At 52.1% G+C, this 19,057-nt stretch overlaps 1 protein-coding gene across 1 annotated transcript; it reads left to right on the forward strand.

The window, feature by feature from the left end:
• Window positions 1-2,537: 2,537 nt before the first annotated feature.
• Window positions 2,538-18,959, forward strand: LOC124488192 (proline-rich protein 12-like). The gene is given in 19 exon segments (XM_047050741.1): window positions 2,538-3,477; window positions 5,391-5,548; window positions 6,559-6,720; window positions 7,339-8,189; window positions 8,192-8,464; window positions 8,466-10,784; window positions 10,786-11,626; window positions 11,690-11,904; window positions 12,149-12,379; window positions 12,565-13,309; window positions 13,571-14,076; window positions 14,315-14,431; window positions 14,656-14,789; window positions 14,875-15,350; window positions 16,028-16,147; window positions 16,352-16,449; window positions 17,213-17,344; window positions 17,495-17,590; window positions 17,879-18,959. Coding segments are annotated over 19 exon segments (7,692 nt in total). The 5' UTR covers window positions 2,538-3,394; the 3' UTR covers window positions 18,014-18,959.
• The last annotated feature ends 98 nt before the right edge of the window (window positions 18,960-19,057 follow it).

The raw sequence follows: 19,057 nt of genomic DNA on the forward strand, positions 1-19,057 counted from the left end.
ATGTGTACGTCTGTGACGGCAGAGTATGCAGCCAAGCTCTCTGTGACTTGTTCTACTCGGTCACGGGCATCAGACTCAGATATATTATTAGTTTCTACCAGCTCAGCTAATTCTATCAGTGTCTGCACAATTTGAGGGAGCGCCATGATCTGTGATGCGTCCTCTAAAGACCCGGCAATTCAATCAATTTCCCGGCACATTTGCCATGTAATGCAATGCGTATGTGCACACCGCCCCCTACCGAACAAGATGGGTAGCTCGGTCAGCAGGGAGCTGAAGAAGAGCGGCTACTGACGACACTCTACTGCGCCGCTCAGAATGCATTTTCGTTTTCGAATTATGGGCAGTTCTTTGCGGGCAGAACATGAAAATGAAAATGCAATGTCCGCTCAGTACTAATCAGTACTAATTTGATTTATAAGTCAAATAATGCAGCCACATTCTTAAAATGAAAATGCATTTCTGGAAATACATTTGAATTTGAATTGTGGTCACGATTTTGCAGCCACGTTCTTAAAATGAAAATGCATTTCTGGAAATGCATTTGAATTTGAATTGTGGTCACGATTTTGCAGCCACGTTCTTGAAAATGAAAATGCAATTCTGGAAATGCATTGAATTTGAATTGTGGTCACGATTTTGCAGCCACGTTTTTAAAATGAAAATGCATTTCTGGAAATGCATTTTCATTTTCAAATTTTACATTTCAAATTGAATTTTGGTATCTATTTGCTGGGGCATATTTTGAAAATTAAATTTCAAATGTCTTTTTCGTTTTCATTTTAAATAAGGGAAATAATGAGCAGTCTTAAAGAAGAAAATGAAAATGCAAATAGGATGATTGAATACTAATTTGATTTATGAGTCAAATAATGCAGCCACATTCTTAAAATGAAAATGCATTTCTGGAAATGCATTTTCATTTGAATTTTGGTCACGATTTGCTTCCATATATCAAGGCCCAGAATAATCCAGTTTTGACAGTTACAGTGGGTACTGCCACATCGTCAACCATAAAGACAGCATCTCATGTAGCCTACAAGAGCTTTGGCAGGTCAACATACCACTCTCTTGTTTAAAAGGAAGACCGCAGCAGTACGTCTAGTATCCATTCTTAACCCTCTCCCTTATTTCAAACATTAGAAGTGGATATTTCAAACATGCTTTAGTAAAAAAGCCACAGGTCTGAAACTGTTGAGGTGGTAGTATCGTCCAAACAACGTGTAGCTAAAACCTTGGATTTATTGTGACAGATTATGGAGTACCGATGCTGTCACGGACCGGTAAATCAGAGCTCCAAGGATGAAAGAGGACAGTAACCAACTATCGCCACTAGAGGGCATGTGTGTTCATTATGACGTATTTACTCAACCTCAGTAGCCAATGAGCAAACAGCACAATTCCGTCACGACCTGTACTGTACACACATTGTGTTCGTCGTATGAAGTGAACTAGTAACCACAACAGTAGCTAAATATTAAAATACATCTAAACTAACTTGTTAAATGGAAGTGGTTTGATACACTGTTTTCATTTTTATTCAAACCGAGTCGTTCTAAGACCACGTTTTTAAATTGAAATGTGTTTAACTACATGCTCTTATTGTTCTTCCCTTTGGCACTTATTTGCTTTTCACAATGTATGTTTCATGTTTTGGCTACCCACAATGTTTGGGGCTATCGTGTTGTTTATAATCATTGACCTACGCACTTTTTGTAAAGCTCTCTCTTGTAAGTCGCTTTGGATAAAAGCGTCTGCTAAATGGCTAAATGTAAAAATGTAAATATCTTTATCGCAGATGCTCGCTGCGTTACACATATGCTGGAAAAGCTAAATAAATATACACATAAATGAAAGTTAAACAAAATAGAGACAAAACACAATCACAGCACTGAAGTTTTAAGCACACTGGGCATGAAGAATCTAGAACATCACTTGAGACATTTAAAAAGGAATGTGGCAATTGAGCTATGGAATGTCCAAGTGATAGTCATAATAGACCCCGAACTGTAGATTTGGTTCAAATCAGGTTTCCTAAAAACATGGCTGACTCATGACGGCTGGATCGCCATCTGTCGGTCATATATCAGAATGCGTGAAAGCAAAAGAAAGAAAAACATTGTGTCAAAAATCCATCATAAGGAGGAATCTGTCTGATTCACAAAGTAACAATGATGTTAAATGATGACCACCAACCAGGAGTTATTAAATTCATTCTATGATGCAAAATCGCGCCCTTAACGATAGAAAACTGTTTCCAAAGTCATGTAAACATGAGTGAGAAATGATTATATTTGACCAAGGATAAAGCAATATATGTGGGGGTTTATGTATTTTATTAATTCACGTATACTTCATTAAAAAATTCCCATCGAATGTGAGCATGTAAAATATCTACGTATTACGTTCGTTTTTGTTATTCAAATATTTTTTCTTCCACAGGTAGTATTTCTTGTATTTTACAGTGAACATAAAGTATTACTGGCGTTTCACAGCGCTGTCTGTAGCCAAGCTATTGAGGGTCGGTGAATGGAGGTCAGCACAGACAGATTGCGCGTGTGTTTGAACGATGTAAGTGAGGGGAGAGGGAGTACAGAGAGCGAGCAAGCCGCCTTCAAAAATGGCGTCTTCAGGGGAAAATGACTAAAAATATAAAAACGAGGCCTACTCTCTTTTGACCGTCTTTGTTGATTTTGATCACGGTTAACGTTTACTTAGATCGCGGTATATCGTCGTTGAAATTCATTTTCTAATGCTAAAAGAGCTGGAACGAGGGAAGCAAGCTTTAAAAATAGCAACCCAGTTTTATTTTGATGCGTCGACAGGGCTAGCTAGCATCTGCTAGCCCAGAACAATTTTGGGGTGGGAAGGCTTTTGCATGGCAGAAAAATCACGATTTTTGGTTTCCGAGATTACTCTTGTTTCAACGCCAAGATTATTTGCAACAAACGCATCCTATCGAAACCAATCTTTCCGATCGTGGTAATTGCTCCGTAGCAAAAGTAAAGAAAGGGGAGGAGAGAGAGGCGGCAGGGAAGGACGCGTTTGATCAGATGTTTATTATCAATTTATCGATCACCGGTAAAAACGTTATCATGTTCGTGCATGGTTTCGTTTGGAATTTACATTCGTGGAAATGATAATTGGAGGAATTCTACCCAAGGAGAAAGAGTAATTTTGGAGGTGTTTGGAGTACACCCCTATACCCCCCTCTTTCTCATCCAGCTTTCTCCTCCTCCATTTCTCTTTCAACATGCTGTTTTCCACTCTCGGGGACTTGCTTATGAAACAGGGAAAATAGTCTTAAATCTATAACGGGGAAGACGGATTCCCCGACAGTCTGTTACAAATCCGGCTCCTCGTCGCTTCGGTCAGTGTCACACATAGCTCATCAATGGATAGAAATTACCCGGGAACAGGGTTCGGTGATTTGGGTGCAGGAGCAGGATGGAGTTACGAGCGATCGGCTAAAGCAAGGTAAGCATCCTATTCAACATGCTCTCTAATATATGTATTTCTGTTCAATTCTATAGTATGATCTATATGCGCATATGTTAACGTTAGATAATTTGGACAGCTATTCTTCCTATTGACAGCGTCACGTTGTCACCCAGATTACTGGATGGTAGTATTATTATGAACACTGATCAAGTGGTGTGCGTGTCGTGGGGGGTGGGCGGGGGTGGGGGATAGTCTCTTGAAAATGCATGGAATTCGATTGACAGTCTCAATGCGCGGTTTTATGTAGGAAGGGAGGGAGCCGGAGAGGGAGGAGAGAGGGGGAGGGGAACACGAATGTGGTCCATTTAGAGGAGTTATCATTAGTGTCTCTCATATTGCCTTTGTCATTTCGACTGGCCTTTTCCCAATACAGGTAGATTAACAGGTTGATTGGGTGAAATATATTTTAATGTCCCAACATGTTCACGCAACTTTGGTCATGACAGCACGATTGGGAAAAAATCGAATTAAACCCGTTTATTTAGTTACAAAGTAACAGCCTTATATGGGTAATAGGTCTGCTGTTTAAATGTTACATTGTGGAACGACCAGGGCCGGATGCTATCGCGATGTCTGCCTGCAAGACCATTCATTCATCAACAAATGCACTGGCTACCATGACATAACCTATTTTGCATGATTAAAATGCTTTGCATCTGCATTTTCCCGAATGCAAATTCATCATCATCATCATTATGCCAAGCCAGCTAGAAGGAAAAAAATGCCACTTGAATCATTTTATGAGTTGACTCACGAATACAGAAATTCAGTCTGGAAGCTAATAGCTAGCACTAGCGAGCTAGTTAACCACTAGCTACATGGTTTAAACCAATAATGGTACTTCACTTGTACCAATGTCCGCAGGAAATTAGGATGGTATAAACCCACGTGTATTAGGATTGATTTTCTTTTGCCAAAAAAAATTAAAACAACAGCTTCTAACTGTGGCTGTGCGAAAACGCAAGCCAAGGCCTTTGATTGTTCATGCTACACCGTAGTACGGTCCGTACCCTACTAGCTGTCTTGTTCTAGCTAAGTAACGAGTCGTATTGACTGGGCTTTCTTTATGAGCCAACAAGCTAGCTTAACAATATTCATATACAAATTGTTGTTCTAGTGATTGCTTATTGATTAGGTACATATTAAGTCATATGCGACCGTGCGATAGCCTATAAAAGCATTCTGCGTCTTTGCAAGGCCTTGCTAGTTAGCATGGTTAGCTATCTCTTGCAATGCTCAACAGTACAGGACTGGTGCCTGCAACCCGGAGCTAGTCTGAGCAATTCACCTCCCTTGCCAGCTGAAATGTACAAGTTGTACCCGAGAAGCCAATGCATTTTTCCTTGGGCCAAACGAAGCCAAATAAATCCAACACACATCTCGCAATTATTTCATGAATCAATGGTGCAATCATTCTGAAAGTCCCGAATTTTCCAACAAACTCGTGCACATTTTTTATTATCTAGATGCGTGAAGTTAAATTAAATTGTCCACGCAATCATAATGATCCCAGTGGAGGATTTAATAGAGACGTGTCTGTTCTGGGTGTATCAGGCAATGTGGCAATCAGACGTTGATACTGGTTGAGTGGATTTAATCCTTAATTATAATGAAACAATGAGTTGGAATCTTAACAATAACGGTACTTCATGTCACCAACTGTGTCCACAGTTGCAATTTGAGGCGCTCGTCAGTATTCAGTAAAACACAAAGTCAGGTTAGTTTCAAGATATCCATGTAACCCAAAATAAGCCCAATAATTTGCATCTTTTAATGTCTATGCCAGGCCTTTTTTCAAGGAGTCACTGTTTTTTGGAGGAAAAACAATTATGCAAATCGTTAAGTGAAATGAATTAATCAATGATGAATTGCCCTCCATTTGTCTCCAGTCTGGTGTATGGGAGTTCCAGGTCCTCACATCCAGACTCCGAACTCCTCCATCGCCAAGCCTACGGCACACCACACCCTCTGCAGGGCTATGCCACCAATCACCACCCCGGGAGCTCTGGCCAGGGCGGGGCTTGGGGAGCAGCTGGACGGAGTTTGGGTGAGAGAAATGTCACTCACATTATGCAGGTGCCACTACCTGCGCCTGTGATAGGTTGTCACGATGAAGGATGACTGAGGTTGTTGTAACTGTCAACATACATCATAGTTTATAGATTTATTTTTCCAACCTGTGCTGGGATGCCGTTCAGTGTTTGGAAACCTGCATTTTCTTCTAAAATCATTGGCCTATTTTTCTAGGAACATCTCTCTCTCGGTCTTTCTCTCTCTCTCTCTCTCTCTCTCTCTCTCTCTCTCTCTCTCTCTCTGTCTTTCTGTCTCTCTCTCTCTTTCTCTTTCTTCTCTGTGTGTCTCTTTCTCTGTCTTTCCTCTCTCTTTCCTCTCTCTCTCTCTCTCTCTCTGTCTCTCTGTCTCTCTCTCTTTCTCTTTCTCTCTGTCTCTCTCTCTTTCTCTTTCTCTCTGTCTCTCTCTCTTTCTCTCTGTGTGTCTCTTTCTCTGTCTTTCCTCTCTCTTTCCTCTCTCTCTCTCTCTCTCCCTCTCTCTCTCTGTCTTTCTCTCTTTCCTCTCTCTCTCTCTGTCTTTCTCTTTCTTCTCTGTGTGTCTCTTTCTCTGTCTTTCCTCTCTCTCACTCTCTCTCTCTCTCTCTCTCTCTCTCTCTCTCTCTCTCTCTCTCTCTCTCTCTGTCTCTCTCTTTCTCTCTGTCTCTCTCTCTCAAGGTCTATGTGTAGGAGTTCATCATACTCTGTCCTCTGATGCCCAGTTCACTAGTCTCATCAAAGTGTGATGATTCAGCTCTAGCTACAAATCCCAAATCCTCTTCCACCTAAATCATAAAAGTAAGAATGTCGGGACCGTAACCTAAGCCCCCGTCAGAGTGACGAGGAGTGAGAAGGTAGTTGAGTTCAGCTCTAAAGCTTTTGACTGCACATCAAGAGCAGATTCAAATCCCTCCCCTGTACGTCCCTTTGGATCAAAGCGTCTGGTAAAGCAGCACATTTATTACTCTTATCGGGAATGAGTTCTAAATCCCATGTTGTGTTTGACTCCCAGGTCTGTCCGGGCTGTTTGACACCGGGCTGCATCATGCCAGCCCCTCCGGTCCGGACGCCTCTGTAATGAACCTGATCTCTGCTCTGGAGTCCCGTGGCCCCCAGCCCCCGCCCTCCGCCTCCTCCCTGCTCTCCCAGTTCCGCACGCCATCCTGGCAGACAGGTGGGGTTGGTGCAGATCTACGTTAGAACGTGTTGACATTTAAACAGGGACATAAGTCAATATGACATTTGCTGTTTGTGCGTGTGTGTGTGTGTTGGGGGTCCATGTCTGTTGGTTGCAGATGTAGATGTAGACAGCTGTGGCTTATTCTTGAGTTATTGTATTATTATTATCCTTTAGTTAGTTGGTCTTCTGGGTGTCTTTTGTGTGCTCTGAAACCCTCTGATTACCAGGGAGAAAAATCAGCACAGTTATTGTCATGTTTGTCAGTTCCTCTGTTGAGTTTGACAGATTGCATAGATTTTTAATTGATTATTGTCTTATCTCTCTTCTCGCTCGCTCGTTTTATTCCCTCTCTCTCCGCCCCCCCCTCTCTCTCTCTCTCTCTCTCTCTCTCTCTCTCTCTCTCTCTCTCTCTCTCTCTCTCTCTCTCTCTCTCTCTCTCTCTCTCTCTCTCTCTTCGTCTCTCCCTCTCTCTCCGCCCCCCCTCTCTCTCTCTCTCTCTCTCTCTCTCTCTCTCTCTCTCTCTCTCTCTCCGCCCCTCTCTCTCTCTCTCTCTCTCTCTCTCCTCTCTTTGTCTTTGTCCCCCCTCCTCTCTCCCCTCTCTCTCCTCCTCAGCGATGCATACTCCGGCTCCAGCAGAGCTCTTCATCTCCGGGGCACTTCCTGGATCCGGCTCCTTCCCCTCCTCCTCGGCCCTCTCGGCCTATCAGCACCCAGCCTCCTTCTCCAGCCGCTCCTTCCCCACGGTGACCCCCTCCCTCTCCCTCCAAGACTCGCCCACCTTCAGCCCCACTTCCAACGGCCTCCTGTCCCCCCACGACCCCCTGCTCCACATCAAGCCCCCCTCCCAGGCCAGCCTGGGGTTTGACCGGCTACTGTCCTCCCAGGGCCCCGCCGGAGCTTACCGGGGTGGCCAGGACCCCACCGGAGCCTCCTCCGCCCAGGCGTCCTCCGCCCGCCACCTCCAGTCGCACCAGTTCAACCTGCTCTCGTCTCAGCTGCAGGACCAGTCCTCCCAGTTGTACAATGCGTCCGTGTTCTCCTCAGCACAGGCTCAGGCTCAGGCTCAGGCTCAGGCTCAGGCTCAGTCCAACTCAGCCCAGGAGCGAGCGGTTCCTCGACAGGACAGCGTTATCAAGCACTACCAGCGGCCCACGCCGTCCCAGTCCCAGCTGTCCTCGTCTGCAGCCCACTCCCTGCAGCACTACCTGAGCTGCGCCGGAGCCAGTTATCAGCAGCTGTCCCAGCACCGACACGCCGGCCTGGCCTGCAGCCCGCTGGGAGAACCGAGCCCTTCCTCCGACCACAAGGCCTCCTCTCGCACCGAGCAGTACCGCCCCATCATCCAGCCCCCCTACTCCTCCTCCTCCTCCGGTGGGGCGGGGAAGGCCTCCAAGAGTAGCTCTAGCAGCGGCTACTCCTCGGCCAACTCTGCCTCGTCCTCCCGGACCCCCCACACCCCCCCCTCTCAGCCTCCTCCACCTCTTCCACTTCCTCTTCCTCCTCGTCCGCATCGGGGGCCCATCCCTCCAACTCCATCTCCAGCTCGACTTCGGCCCCCTCCAGACAGCAGCCTCCGCCTCAGCCGGCGCCCCCTCCCCCGGCCCCCCAGCAGCAGCAACAACCCCCCCCTGCCTCGTCCACATCCGCCCCCCAGTCCCTCCCCAAGTCTTGCCTCTCTGGCTACGGGTCCCCAGTGGCTCCCGTCAAGACCCCCTCCGCAGCACTCACCGGCCAAACCCCCCCCCCAGCAGCAAGCCCAGTCCTACTCCCCCAACCAGCCCCCCACGTCCCACCTCCCTCAGTCCTATGGGGGCTTCAGCTCCCCTCAAGCCCAGGATCTGAGCTCCGGGACTGGGGGGAAAGGCTACGGAGGTCTGGGGGGACGAAGCCAGTCGTACTCGTCTGACGTTTACGCCTCTGACTCCGCCTATGGCTCCCTCCCGTCCTCGCTGGGCGGGGCGGGCAGCCCGTCGCTAGGATACGGCGCCCCGGGCCACTCCCCCGCCCTTTTAAGGTCGGGGGGATCGTCAGGGGGCGGGGCATCCGGAGGCGGAAGTGGTAATGCAGGAAGTGGGAACTCCAGTTCAGGAGGAGGAGGAGGAGGAGCCGGGGGTAGTATGGCCAATGAGAGAGGAGGAGGAAGTGGAGGAGGATCGTACCACATCCCAGACTCCAGCCCCTCTCCCTCTGGTAACTCTGGGACCATCCGTCCAGGGTTGCACTCCCCGGCCCCCTCCTGCCCCACCCAGTCCCCAGGCGGTGGGGCCTCCAACAAATACATCTCCTCGGTCCTGTCCCCCCCCTTCATGGCCTCCCCCCAGGGGTACCCCGACTCGAGGGCCCCCCGCTCCCAGTCTCAGTCCTACCACCCCTCCTCCTCCTCCAAGGCCAAGTCCGAGGCCATGCTGGGGGTGGGCTCCCAGCGGTCCCAGGAGGAAGTGGACGATGAAGACGACTTCCTGATCCAGCACCTCCTCCAGGCCCAGGCGAGCCCCACCCCCCAGGCCCCGCCCTCCCACCACCACTCCCAGCAACCCCAGCAGTCGTCCCAGCAGCAGGGGGTGCCACAGGCCCAGTCCGTCCCCTCCGCCAGCGATCCGGGCAAGGGGCTGTCGTACGAGATGAGCAAGAGCTCCGAGGAGAGGTACCACCTGCAGAGCGTGATCCGCACCCACAGCGCCACCTCTAGCGCCGGGGCCGGTACTGCAGGCTTGGACAACCAGTTGGAGATGTCGCTGAAAAAGCAACACCAACAACAACAACATCAACAACAACAGCAGCATCAACAACAACAGCAGCAGCAACAACAGCAACAACATCAACAGCAGCAGCAGCAACAACAACAGAGGAACGATCGGAACAGCAGGAACAGTGGAGGGAGGGGCGGATCTGAGCAGGGCCACCTCCATCACCACGACAACCTGGGTTCTGTGGTGCACTACGGGCGGGGAGACATGTACTCCCAGCATGCACTGCAGCACGTGTCATCGCACGGCCACCTGCGGTCCCACGGCCAGATGGAGCTGCAGAAGAAGGAGCGTCCGGAGCTGGCCTACCCACGGAAGACCCCTGAGGCCGGGCAGCAGCAGCACTCCCAGGCCCAGGCTTCGGCCTCCATGATGGACTCTCCCACCGACCAGTCCCGCCAGCCCCCGCACCTGCTCCAGTCCGTGCTATCTCACACCACCCGCAACAAGATGGAGGGCCACCAACAGCAGCACCCTGTGAGCCAGCAAGGAATGATGGAGGGAGCCGGAGGGAGGATGAGCAGCTCTGGCAAACACGGGGCCCAGCCTCAGAGCCAGGCGTCCCAGCCTCAGAGCCAGGCGTCCCAGCTGCAGCTGCAACTCCAGTCCCAGGCTCTGGAGGCCGCGGCGGCCCACTACAGCCACGGGCAGCAGGACCAGGTCCAGGCCAAGCAGGGCTCGGTGGCGTCGTCCCTGGACATGCTGGAGCGCTCCCTGTCTCAGACCTCTAGCACTGACGGAGGAGTGGAGGAGAGGAGAGGGGGAGGAGGAGGAGGAGGAGGAGGGAGTGGAGGAAGAGGGAGAGGCGGTGGAGGTGGAGAGCGTCACAGACAGCAGGAGCAGAGACACCCCGCTCACCACCACCCCCAGCAACACTCCGCTTCGGAGCTCCACTCCTTCCTGTCTGAGCCCGACATGGGCCTCGCCACGCCTTCGCACATGCACCACCTCTCCCAGCACCACCCACAACAACAGCAACAACAACAACAACAGCACCCCAACTCCCACCACCAACAATCCCACTCCCACCACTCGCACGGCCACCACATGGGCCCCTCCTCCGCCTCCTCGCATGCCCAGCAGCAGAACGAGCCCCACTCCTCCCAGCAGGGCCCCATGGACCAGCAGCAGGGGGGGGACCAGCACCAGTACAGCCCCGGGGAGAAGAGCGTCCCCGGCCAGCAGAGTAACCGCTTCGTCCCCCTGACCTCCATCTGCTTCCCAGACTCCCTCCTCCAGGATGAGGACCGGTCTTTCTTTCCGGGGATGGAGGACATGTTCTGCTCCGACGACTACAAGTCCAGTTGTGCGGGGGGGGGCCGGGCCGGGCCAGGAGGAGATGAGCGAGGGCCAGGGAGGACAGGAGGGCCTGGAGGGGATGAAAGGAGCACAGGGCGGAGGAGGAGGAGGAGGAGCAGGAGGAGGGTATGACCTGATGGGGCATCACGGAGGTGATCAAGGGTACGGGCAATACTGCCATGGCATGTCTGAACCTGGGAACAACCCCATGCACCTGGATCTGGATTCCCTGAAGAGCCACGAGCTGCCCTCCACCGTCAACACCGAGCAGCTGGGTCTGATCCAGTCGCAGGGCCCCGGTATGGGCATGGGCGGGACTGGGCCCAACAGCACCGGAGGGAAGCTGTCGTCCGGCCCCGGAGGCGGTGGTGGTGCAGGGTCCGGGGGACTCACCTCTCCCATCTTCTGCTCCTCCCGGCCCAAGAAGCTTCTCAAGTCTAGCTCCTTCCACCTGCTGAAGGAGCGGCGCGACCCCAACACCATGCCCAAGAAGAGCTACGCTCAGGAGTACGAGTTTGAGGACGATGAGGACAAGGCCGACCAGCCGGCCGACATCCGCCTGAACAGCCGCCGCCTACCGGACTTGCTGCCCGACCTCGTGTCCAGCTGCAGGAAGCCGGGGGGAGGGGGGGCCCTCAGCCCGCTGATGGGAGACTTAGACTTCTACCACTCGTCTGGTTACCAGTCTCTGGGCCCCCCACCCCTCCTGCCCCAGGACGGGCCCAGGAAGAGGGGCAGGAAGCCCACCAAGCCCAAGAGAGAGGGACCCCCGAGGCCCCGGGGCCGGCCTCGCATTCGGCCCATGCCGGAGCCTCACACGGCCCACCGGATGATGGGAGAGATGGGGGGAGCAGGTGGGGGAGCTGGAGGGGAAGCAGGAGGGGGAGCAGGAGGGGCGGTAGTGGGGGTGGGGGTAGCAGGGGCGGGAGGGTTTGGTGGTGTAGACGGGCGGAGGGGGAGGGGCAGGGGAGGCAGGGGGAGAGGGGGGAGGAGAGAAGATATGTTTATGGAGATGGGAGGGAAGGAGCAGGAGCCACTCCATCACCTCAATCAACAACAACAACATCAACAACAACAACAACATCAGCTCCACCAAGGCCAGCAGCAGCATGAGCCTATACCACCTCTGAAGGTAAGCTTCGCTTGGCATTCTGGGATAGGCCGGTCCAGTGTCTGGAGGACCATCCCATACAGAGATCATTGACAGAGATGTGTAGCATGTTATGTACATACAGTGTATATAATTCATGATGTGATATATGTGATACTTGGTATATCCCCAGTGTAGTGTTGACAGCAGTAGCATAGCTACAGTCATGTAAAGAGGATTGTCACCAGAGAGTTGCTGTGAGTGACCCTGTGTGTGTCTGTCCCAGATCAAGCTCCCGGTTGGCACCCTGTCTGGGACCGACGCCCTTCTGAGGTCCGACTCCCTGTCCGGGACCGACCCTGCGCTGTCGGACGGCTCTGTGGGCTCGGCCCCCTCTTTGGGCCTCAGCCCCGGGGCCCCCTGCGGAGGGGATGCCCCTGCCAGGAACCAGGACAAGAACAAGCAGAAGAACCAGATGATGAACGACGGAACGGACGGGGAGGCAATGGATGGAAGGGTGAGAGGGAGGGAGAGAAGGAGGGAGGGAGGGAGGGTGAGATGGAGGGAGGGAGGGTGGTTGATCTGGTCATGGACAATTGCAATGTCACTTTATTCCAGACAGACATGGATACATGTTCTCTTTATTTAAACCTTTCCTGCCCCCTTCCTCCCTCTCTCCCTCCCTCTCTCCCTCTCTCCCAGGGGGATGAGAAGGACTCAGAGAGCCGGGGTGCGTTCATGGCCTCATTCCTGGACTTCCTCAAGTCAGGCAAGAGACCTCCTGGACTGGATATGCCCCCCGGAATGGATCCTGGCAACGGCCAATCCTCACCTTGCAAACCCGGAGGCCTCCGCCCCCTGTCTCCAGCCCCGCCTCCGCCCCCGCCGCCGTTTGGCGATGGCGAGGGGAACGGGGGCCTGGCCCTGGGGGGCTGCCCCAGCCCCTGCAAGCGTCTGGACGACGAGCTGAAGAGGAACCTGGAGACCCTGCCCTCCTTCTCGTCAGACGAGGAGGACTCTGTGGGGAAGAACCAGGACCTCCAGAAGAGCATCTCATCCGCCATCTCTGCCCTCTACGACACCCCTCAGATCCCTTCCACCCTGCCGCCCCCTCCCCCGCCACCCCTGGCCCCCCAGCAGCTGACCCCCACCCTGCCCACCCCGCCCCCGGCCCCCCAGCAGCAAGAGCCACTGACCCCCACCCTGCAGCCCCCCACTCTCAGCCCCCAGCCCCCCTCACACACGCCCCACACCCAGCCCCCCTCTGCCGAGCCGGCCGTTCTGCAGAGAGAAGACAGGAGGCAGGAGGAGGAGGAGGAGGAGGAGGAGGAGGAGGAAGAGGAGAGGCAAATGGCAGGCAGGGAGGAGGATGAAGATGAAGATGAAGGGAAGGAGATGGAGGAAGAGGAGCCGGACATGGAAACGCTCGAAGCTCCCGAGCTGGAAGGTTTGGCCCAGAGACCTTGTTTCAGATCTGCTCCACACAGCGTTAATGTCACAACCCACTTCATGGTTCCATTTATTGTAGCATTTTTGCTTAGTTTATTACCCCAAAAAAACAAATCTGTGTTCTGAAATGTTTAATACCTTACAGACATTAATGTTGGTGATGCTTTCATCCAAAGCAAAGTATAAATGGTGATGTATCCTAATGCTTCTTCAAAAAGACTAGTTAACAGATTTTGTTTTATATTTCTTTTTTTTCCAGCGTCCCAACCAGAGCCCCCCTTGTCTCCCTCCTCCCCCACCCCGTCCTCCTCCCCCCCAGCACCCCCCTCCCCCGCCCCGTCTTCCTCCCCCTCCCACTCCCCCCTCCCCCCCCTCTCCCTCCCCTCGCCTCTCCCACCTCAAGAGGAACCACAACAGGAGCAGAGGTCTCCAGCCCCCAGCCCCCTCCTCCCCTCCATCCCCTCTCCTCCACCTCCTGCCACCCTCCCACCCTCCTCCTCCACTCCTCCCCCTGCTCCCTCCCCCCCTCGTGCCCTCACTCCCCCGCCCCCGGCCCAGGAGTCCCCCCAGCCCTCCCCGGAGCCCCCCGCCTCCCCCGAGGAGGCCCCGCCCCCTCAGGTGACCTCCCTACACCTGGCCAAGAAGCAAGAGGATGCTGCCATCGTGGGTGAGAGTGAGGAGGACGAGAGCGAGAGTGGAGGGGAGGGCATCTTCCGGGAGAGAGACGAGTTTGTCGTTCGCGTGGAAGACATCCGGACTCTGAAGGTGCGTGTGTCTTGTGTGTTTTTGGAAATACCAAAAATGTACGTCACTAGCCAAATCTTCCACCATTCCTCCACAGTGTAGCACCATACTCTATCAGAAATGATAGTGAACCCACTAAACTGTCTAAAGGTTTTATTTAAGCATACAAGTTCTTATAAGACAGTATGTTTTCCCCCTCTCCTTTTCTCCTCCTCTCCCTCTATTCTTCCTCTCCTCTCCTCCCCTCATCTGGGTCCAGATGGCGCTGCAGACCGGACGAGAGCCCCCCCCCATCTGGAGGGTCCAGAAGGCTCTGCTGCAGAAGTTCAGCCCAGAGATCAAGGACGGCCAGAGGCAGTTCTGTGCCACCAGCAACGTGAGTCTGTCTGTCTGTCTGTTTGTCTGTCTGTCTACACATCTGTCTGTTGGTCATAGACGGCTCACAGAGTTTCTCCGTCTCATTCAGTCTGATTTGACAGCTTTAACTTGAAACTGTCAGCGATTCTACATATCATGTCTGTCTGGGTATGAAAGTGTGTCAACATGGCTGTTCTTCCTTCCTCAGCATCTGGGCTAACATGGCTGTTCTTCCTTCCTCAGTATCTGGGCTACTTCGGAGACGCTAAGCGCCGGTACCAGCGTCTCTACGTGAAGTTCCTGGAGAACGTCAACAAAAAGGACTATGTGAGAGTGTGCTCACGAAGACCCTGGCATCGCGTCGCTCCGACCCTGAGGTACCCACCTGTCACCGGTTCAACCTTAGGGTTAGGGCTTGCCAGCCCAGCTGCCTCTCTAAACATCTTCCCCCTCTTCCTCCAGAAGACAAGCTCCCCCCAGGATGGCGTCCCCCCCCAGCTCCCAGGCCCCGACCCGAGTGGAGGCGGAGGACAGCGTCCCGGCCAGGGATCCGGTCCCCAGGGAGGCGGAGGACAGCGTCCCGGCCAGGGATCCAGTCCCCAGGGAGGCCCGGGACAGGACCAGAGCCAGGGAGCAGAGGGAGAAGGCAGCGGCTGCCGTGAAAGCCAAGGAGAAGAAGATTCAGCCAGACCCGGAGCCGATGGAGGAGAGGGGGGCGGCGGAGCGAGGAAAGGCCAGGGAGGAGAGGGGGGCGGCGGAGCGAGGAAAGGCCAGGGAGGAGAGGAGGGTGGTGGAGAAGAAACCTGAAAGGCCCCCCAAGGCCAAGCCGGCTAAGGTGAAGGCAGAACCGCCGCCAAAGAAGAGGAAGAGGTGGCTGAATGAGAGGCCGTCATCGTCAGAGTCGGACTCGTCAGAGGAGGCAGCCAGCGAGGACGAAAGTGAGTCGCCATTTTGTGTCAGTCGTGTTTCCCTCCCGCCTGGGGGTAGATAAAGGGTTATTTAATCTGATTGCGAGCGACAAGCCATTTTTGTTTCATAGCTCATTCGCACTTTTCAGCGAGAGGGAATTTCATGCTTTTGTTTTTGTGTGTTACACTCAATCTAACTGCTTAGTCGGTGCTGAAACTAACAAGCTGTCTGGATCCTAATGTCCTGGAGACATCAGGTTCAGCCAGACTCCCTTTAGTCTCTGGTTACCATAGCGAGTAGGAGAGAGACGTGAAGGCCTTCTGAAACATTGGTCTTAGGTGGCTGTGAATACGTGTTTTGAGGGAGATCAGTCAGTATGTATCTGTGTTTAGCTACTACGTTTTCGGTCAACTTGTACACAAACAACTATAGTTTTTCCTTCAGAGATCTATTTTTTTATTTTATTTATGTGAAGTTTGATGAAAGTTAGGGTTTACATACACTGACCCCAATAGGGATGTGTTTTTAAGAATCTCTTTGTGTGGGGTGTGTATCTATGTGTATATATATCTGTGTGTGGGGTGTGTATCTATGTGTATATATATCTGTGTGTGGGGTGTGTATCTGTGTATATATCTGTGTGTTGTACATGTGTTTAATGTATATATATGTGTGTGTGTGTGTAACCCCTCCTCCACCCCTCCAGTGCCTGTGTCTGGGGGTGTGAACAACCGGGCGATGAGGGAGATGTTCCGGAGCTACGTGGAGATGCTGGTCAGCACCGCCCTGGACCCCGACATGATCCAGGCCCTGGAAGACACGGACGGTGAGGACAAACACACACTCACACACACACTGTCACACTCACTCACTCACTCACTCACACACTCTCACTCACACACTCTCACACTCACTCACACACACACACACTCACACACTCTCACACACTGAGTGTTATGAGAGAAGCGCGTGTTTTGATTTTAACCAATGAATCCCGGTACTTCATGTTGCTTCATCTCTATTGGTTCAGATGAGCTGTACCTCCCCCCGATGAGGAAGATTGACAGCATAATCAGCGAACAGAAGAGGAGGCTGATGAAAAGAGTCAACATGAGCACTCAACACCAGGTAACCCTGTCTCTCTCTCTTCCTGTCTCTCTCTCTTCCTGTGTCTCTTTATCTCTCTCTTTTCCTCTCGTTTCCTCTCTCTTCTTTTGACTGTATGGATTCAGGCATGTCAGCAGGGTTTCCAGTAAGCTGATGTCCCTGAGGATGGTTTGGTGTTCTCAGTGACCAGCTGTACGTAGGGAAACACCATTGTGGTTTTGGCAGTTACATTTTTTATGCTGTAGTTCAGCCCCAACTATGTCACTTTGCTGACAGCCTCCTCTCTCTCCCTCCTCTCCCTCTCCCTTCACCCTCCACTCTCTCCCTCCCCTCCCTCTCCCTTCACCCTCCACTCTCTCCCTCCCCTCCCTCTCCCTTCACCCTCCACTCTCTCCCTCCTCTCCCTCTCCCTTCACCCTCCACTCTCTCCCTCCCCTCCCTCTCCCTTCACCCTCCACTCTCTCCCTCCCCTCCCTCTCCCTTCACCCTCCACTCTCTCCCTCCTCTCCCTCTCCCTTCACCCTCCACTCTCTCCCTCCCCTCCCTCTCCCTTCACCCTCCACTCTCTCCCTCCTCTCCCTCTCCCTTCACCCTCCACTCTCTCCCTCCTCTCCCTCTCCCTTCACCCTCCCCTCCCTCTCCCTTCACCCTCCACTCTCTCCCTCTCCCTTCACCCTCCACTCTCTCCCTCCTCTCCCTCTCCCTTCACCCTCCACTCTCTCCCTCCTCTCCCTCTCCCTTCACCCTCCCTCCTCTCCCTCTCCCTTCTCCCTCCCTCCTCTAGGAGGCGCTGCATGCGTACCCCCAGATGGCAGCGGATCCCCTGGACTCCAGCACAGTCAGGTTACGCCTCAGCGGAGACGCCTACAACCGCAAGACCCTCAACAGAGTCAAGAAGACCCTGCCCAAACTACAGGTGTGTGTGTGTGTTTGTGGTGGATGGGCTCATTACCACATGAGCATTGTGCATTGCAGAGTTGTCAAATATAATAAATCTAAATAATGTGTATTTGATTTATTTAACTGAATTCTGGATATAATTATATTTCCTGTCTCTCTTTTTCAGGACCTTAAACTGTCAACCGCGTCATGCAGACTGTACAGCCTGTACCACTCCCTGCATCACTATAAATACCACACCTTCCTGCACTGCAAGAAGGAGGTGAGTGTCACTGAGCTCGGGGGCTCCTCTCCAGCGTGCTCTCAGCCACACATACCCTCACTGTGTCGTTCACCTCCTCATCACTGTCTGTCCGTCCCTCACCTCCTCATCACTGCCTGGTGTTCACCTCCTCATCACTGCCTGGTGTTCACCTCCTCATCACTGCCTGTCCCTCACCTCCTCATCACTGTCGTGTCCCGCGTATGACTCCAGTCTGTTACACCACCCTAGACTTTGTGTGTATCATGTGTGTCTTAACGTGTGTGTGTGTGTGTGCGTGTGCTGCAGACCCACAGCATTGAGCAGGCAGCAGAGGATCCTGGCCAGGAGGAGGTGGTTCAGCGCTGCATGGCCAACCAGAGCTGGCTGGACACGCTGTTCAACTCCTTCATGGAGCTGCTCTCTCTCAGCACCCAGCCCTGATGCCCCCAGGGGAGGGGGAGGAGAGGGAGGGAGGGAGGGGGACGGAGGGCCCCAGGACCTCTCCCTGCTGTTGGAGGAAGAGGACTGGTGGAGGCCTTCTCTGTTAAGGGGTGTGACCCATGACCTCTAGGGACCTTGGCTTCGTTCAGGGGCCACAATAATAGAATCACAACGTCTTGATTGGTGAGATGACCTCACCGGACCTGGAGGTCGCCGCCATTGGCTGGTCAAGAAGGAAACTGACCAATCATGATAGGAGGTGAAAGGTCACAGAAGGAAGACGAGAGATTGCACCAAGTCCCCCTAGCAGTTGCTGACATCATATAACCGTTGTCCCGACGATGGGGGAGGAAAAAAAACTGTTACTGTTTAGTTTTTACATAAATTATTTTTTTGAAAAGACTTTTAGCGTTAGCGAGCGGCTTTTAAAGAGGACAAGGGGTGAGAATGCTTTTTAAAACCGAATGAAAAGTGAGCGTTGTGTGTACAAGGACTGGTCCCTGTGTTGGGGTAGCATCAGAACTGGTCATGAACTGGCTTGTTCTACACTAGGGGCAGCACCAGTGGACTGGGGTAATATATGAACACATTTTTATTATTTATATGAGGTTTTTAACATAAACTCTCACATGCGCTGGGATGCTGCCCTAGCATTTTAAATAACATTTTTCGCAGGTTATAAATACAATCTCACATCCACATATCGGAACTGTCTTCCTCTTCTGTAAAAACAAAATTATAAAAACAAGAAAAGAAAAGAGTCGAGCATTTTGAGGAAATAATGTAACTATGACTGTAAAATGAGAAATGGGAAAAGTATATTTGAAACTAAAACATTGTAGTGCTTTAGTTCATTCATCAGAAACACGCAGGTGCAAAGAAAACATAAAGGCATAACAATATCCAGTTCCCCTTAAGTGGGAAAGGTTATAAATAAGTAATATTTAAAGAGGAAATAGTCACTTCATTTTTATCAGTTCGATGTTTGTGCATACTATTACTTATTTTGGAAACAATCTAGTTTTCCTGCTAAAAGTCTTTGTG

This window comes from Hypomesus transpacificus, unplaced genomic scaffold (genome assembly GCF_021917145.1).
Source record: "Hypomesus transpacificus isolate Combined female unplaced genomic scaffold, fHypTra1 scaffold_127, whole genome shotgun sequence".
NCBI classification, from domain to species: domain Eukaryota; kingdom Metazoa; phylum Chordata; class Actinopteri; order Osmeriformes; family Osmeridae; genus Hypomesus; species Hypomesus transpacificus.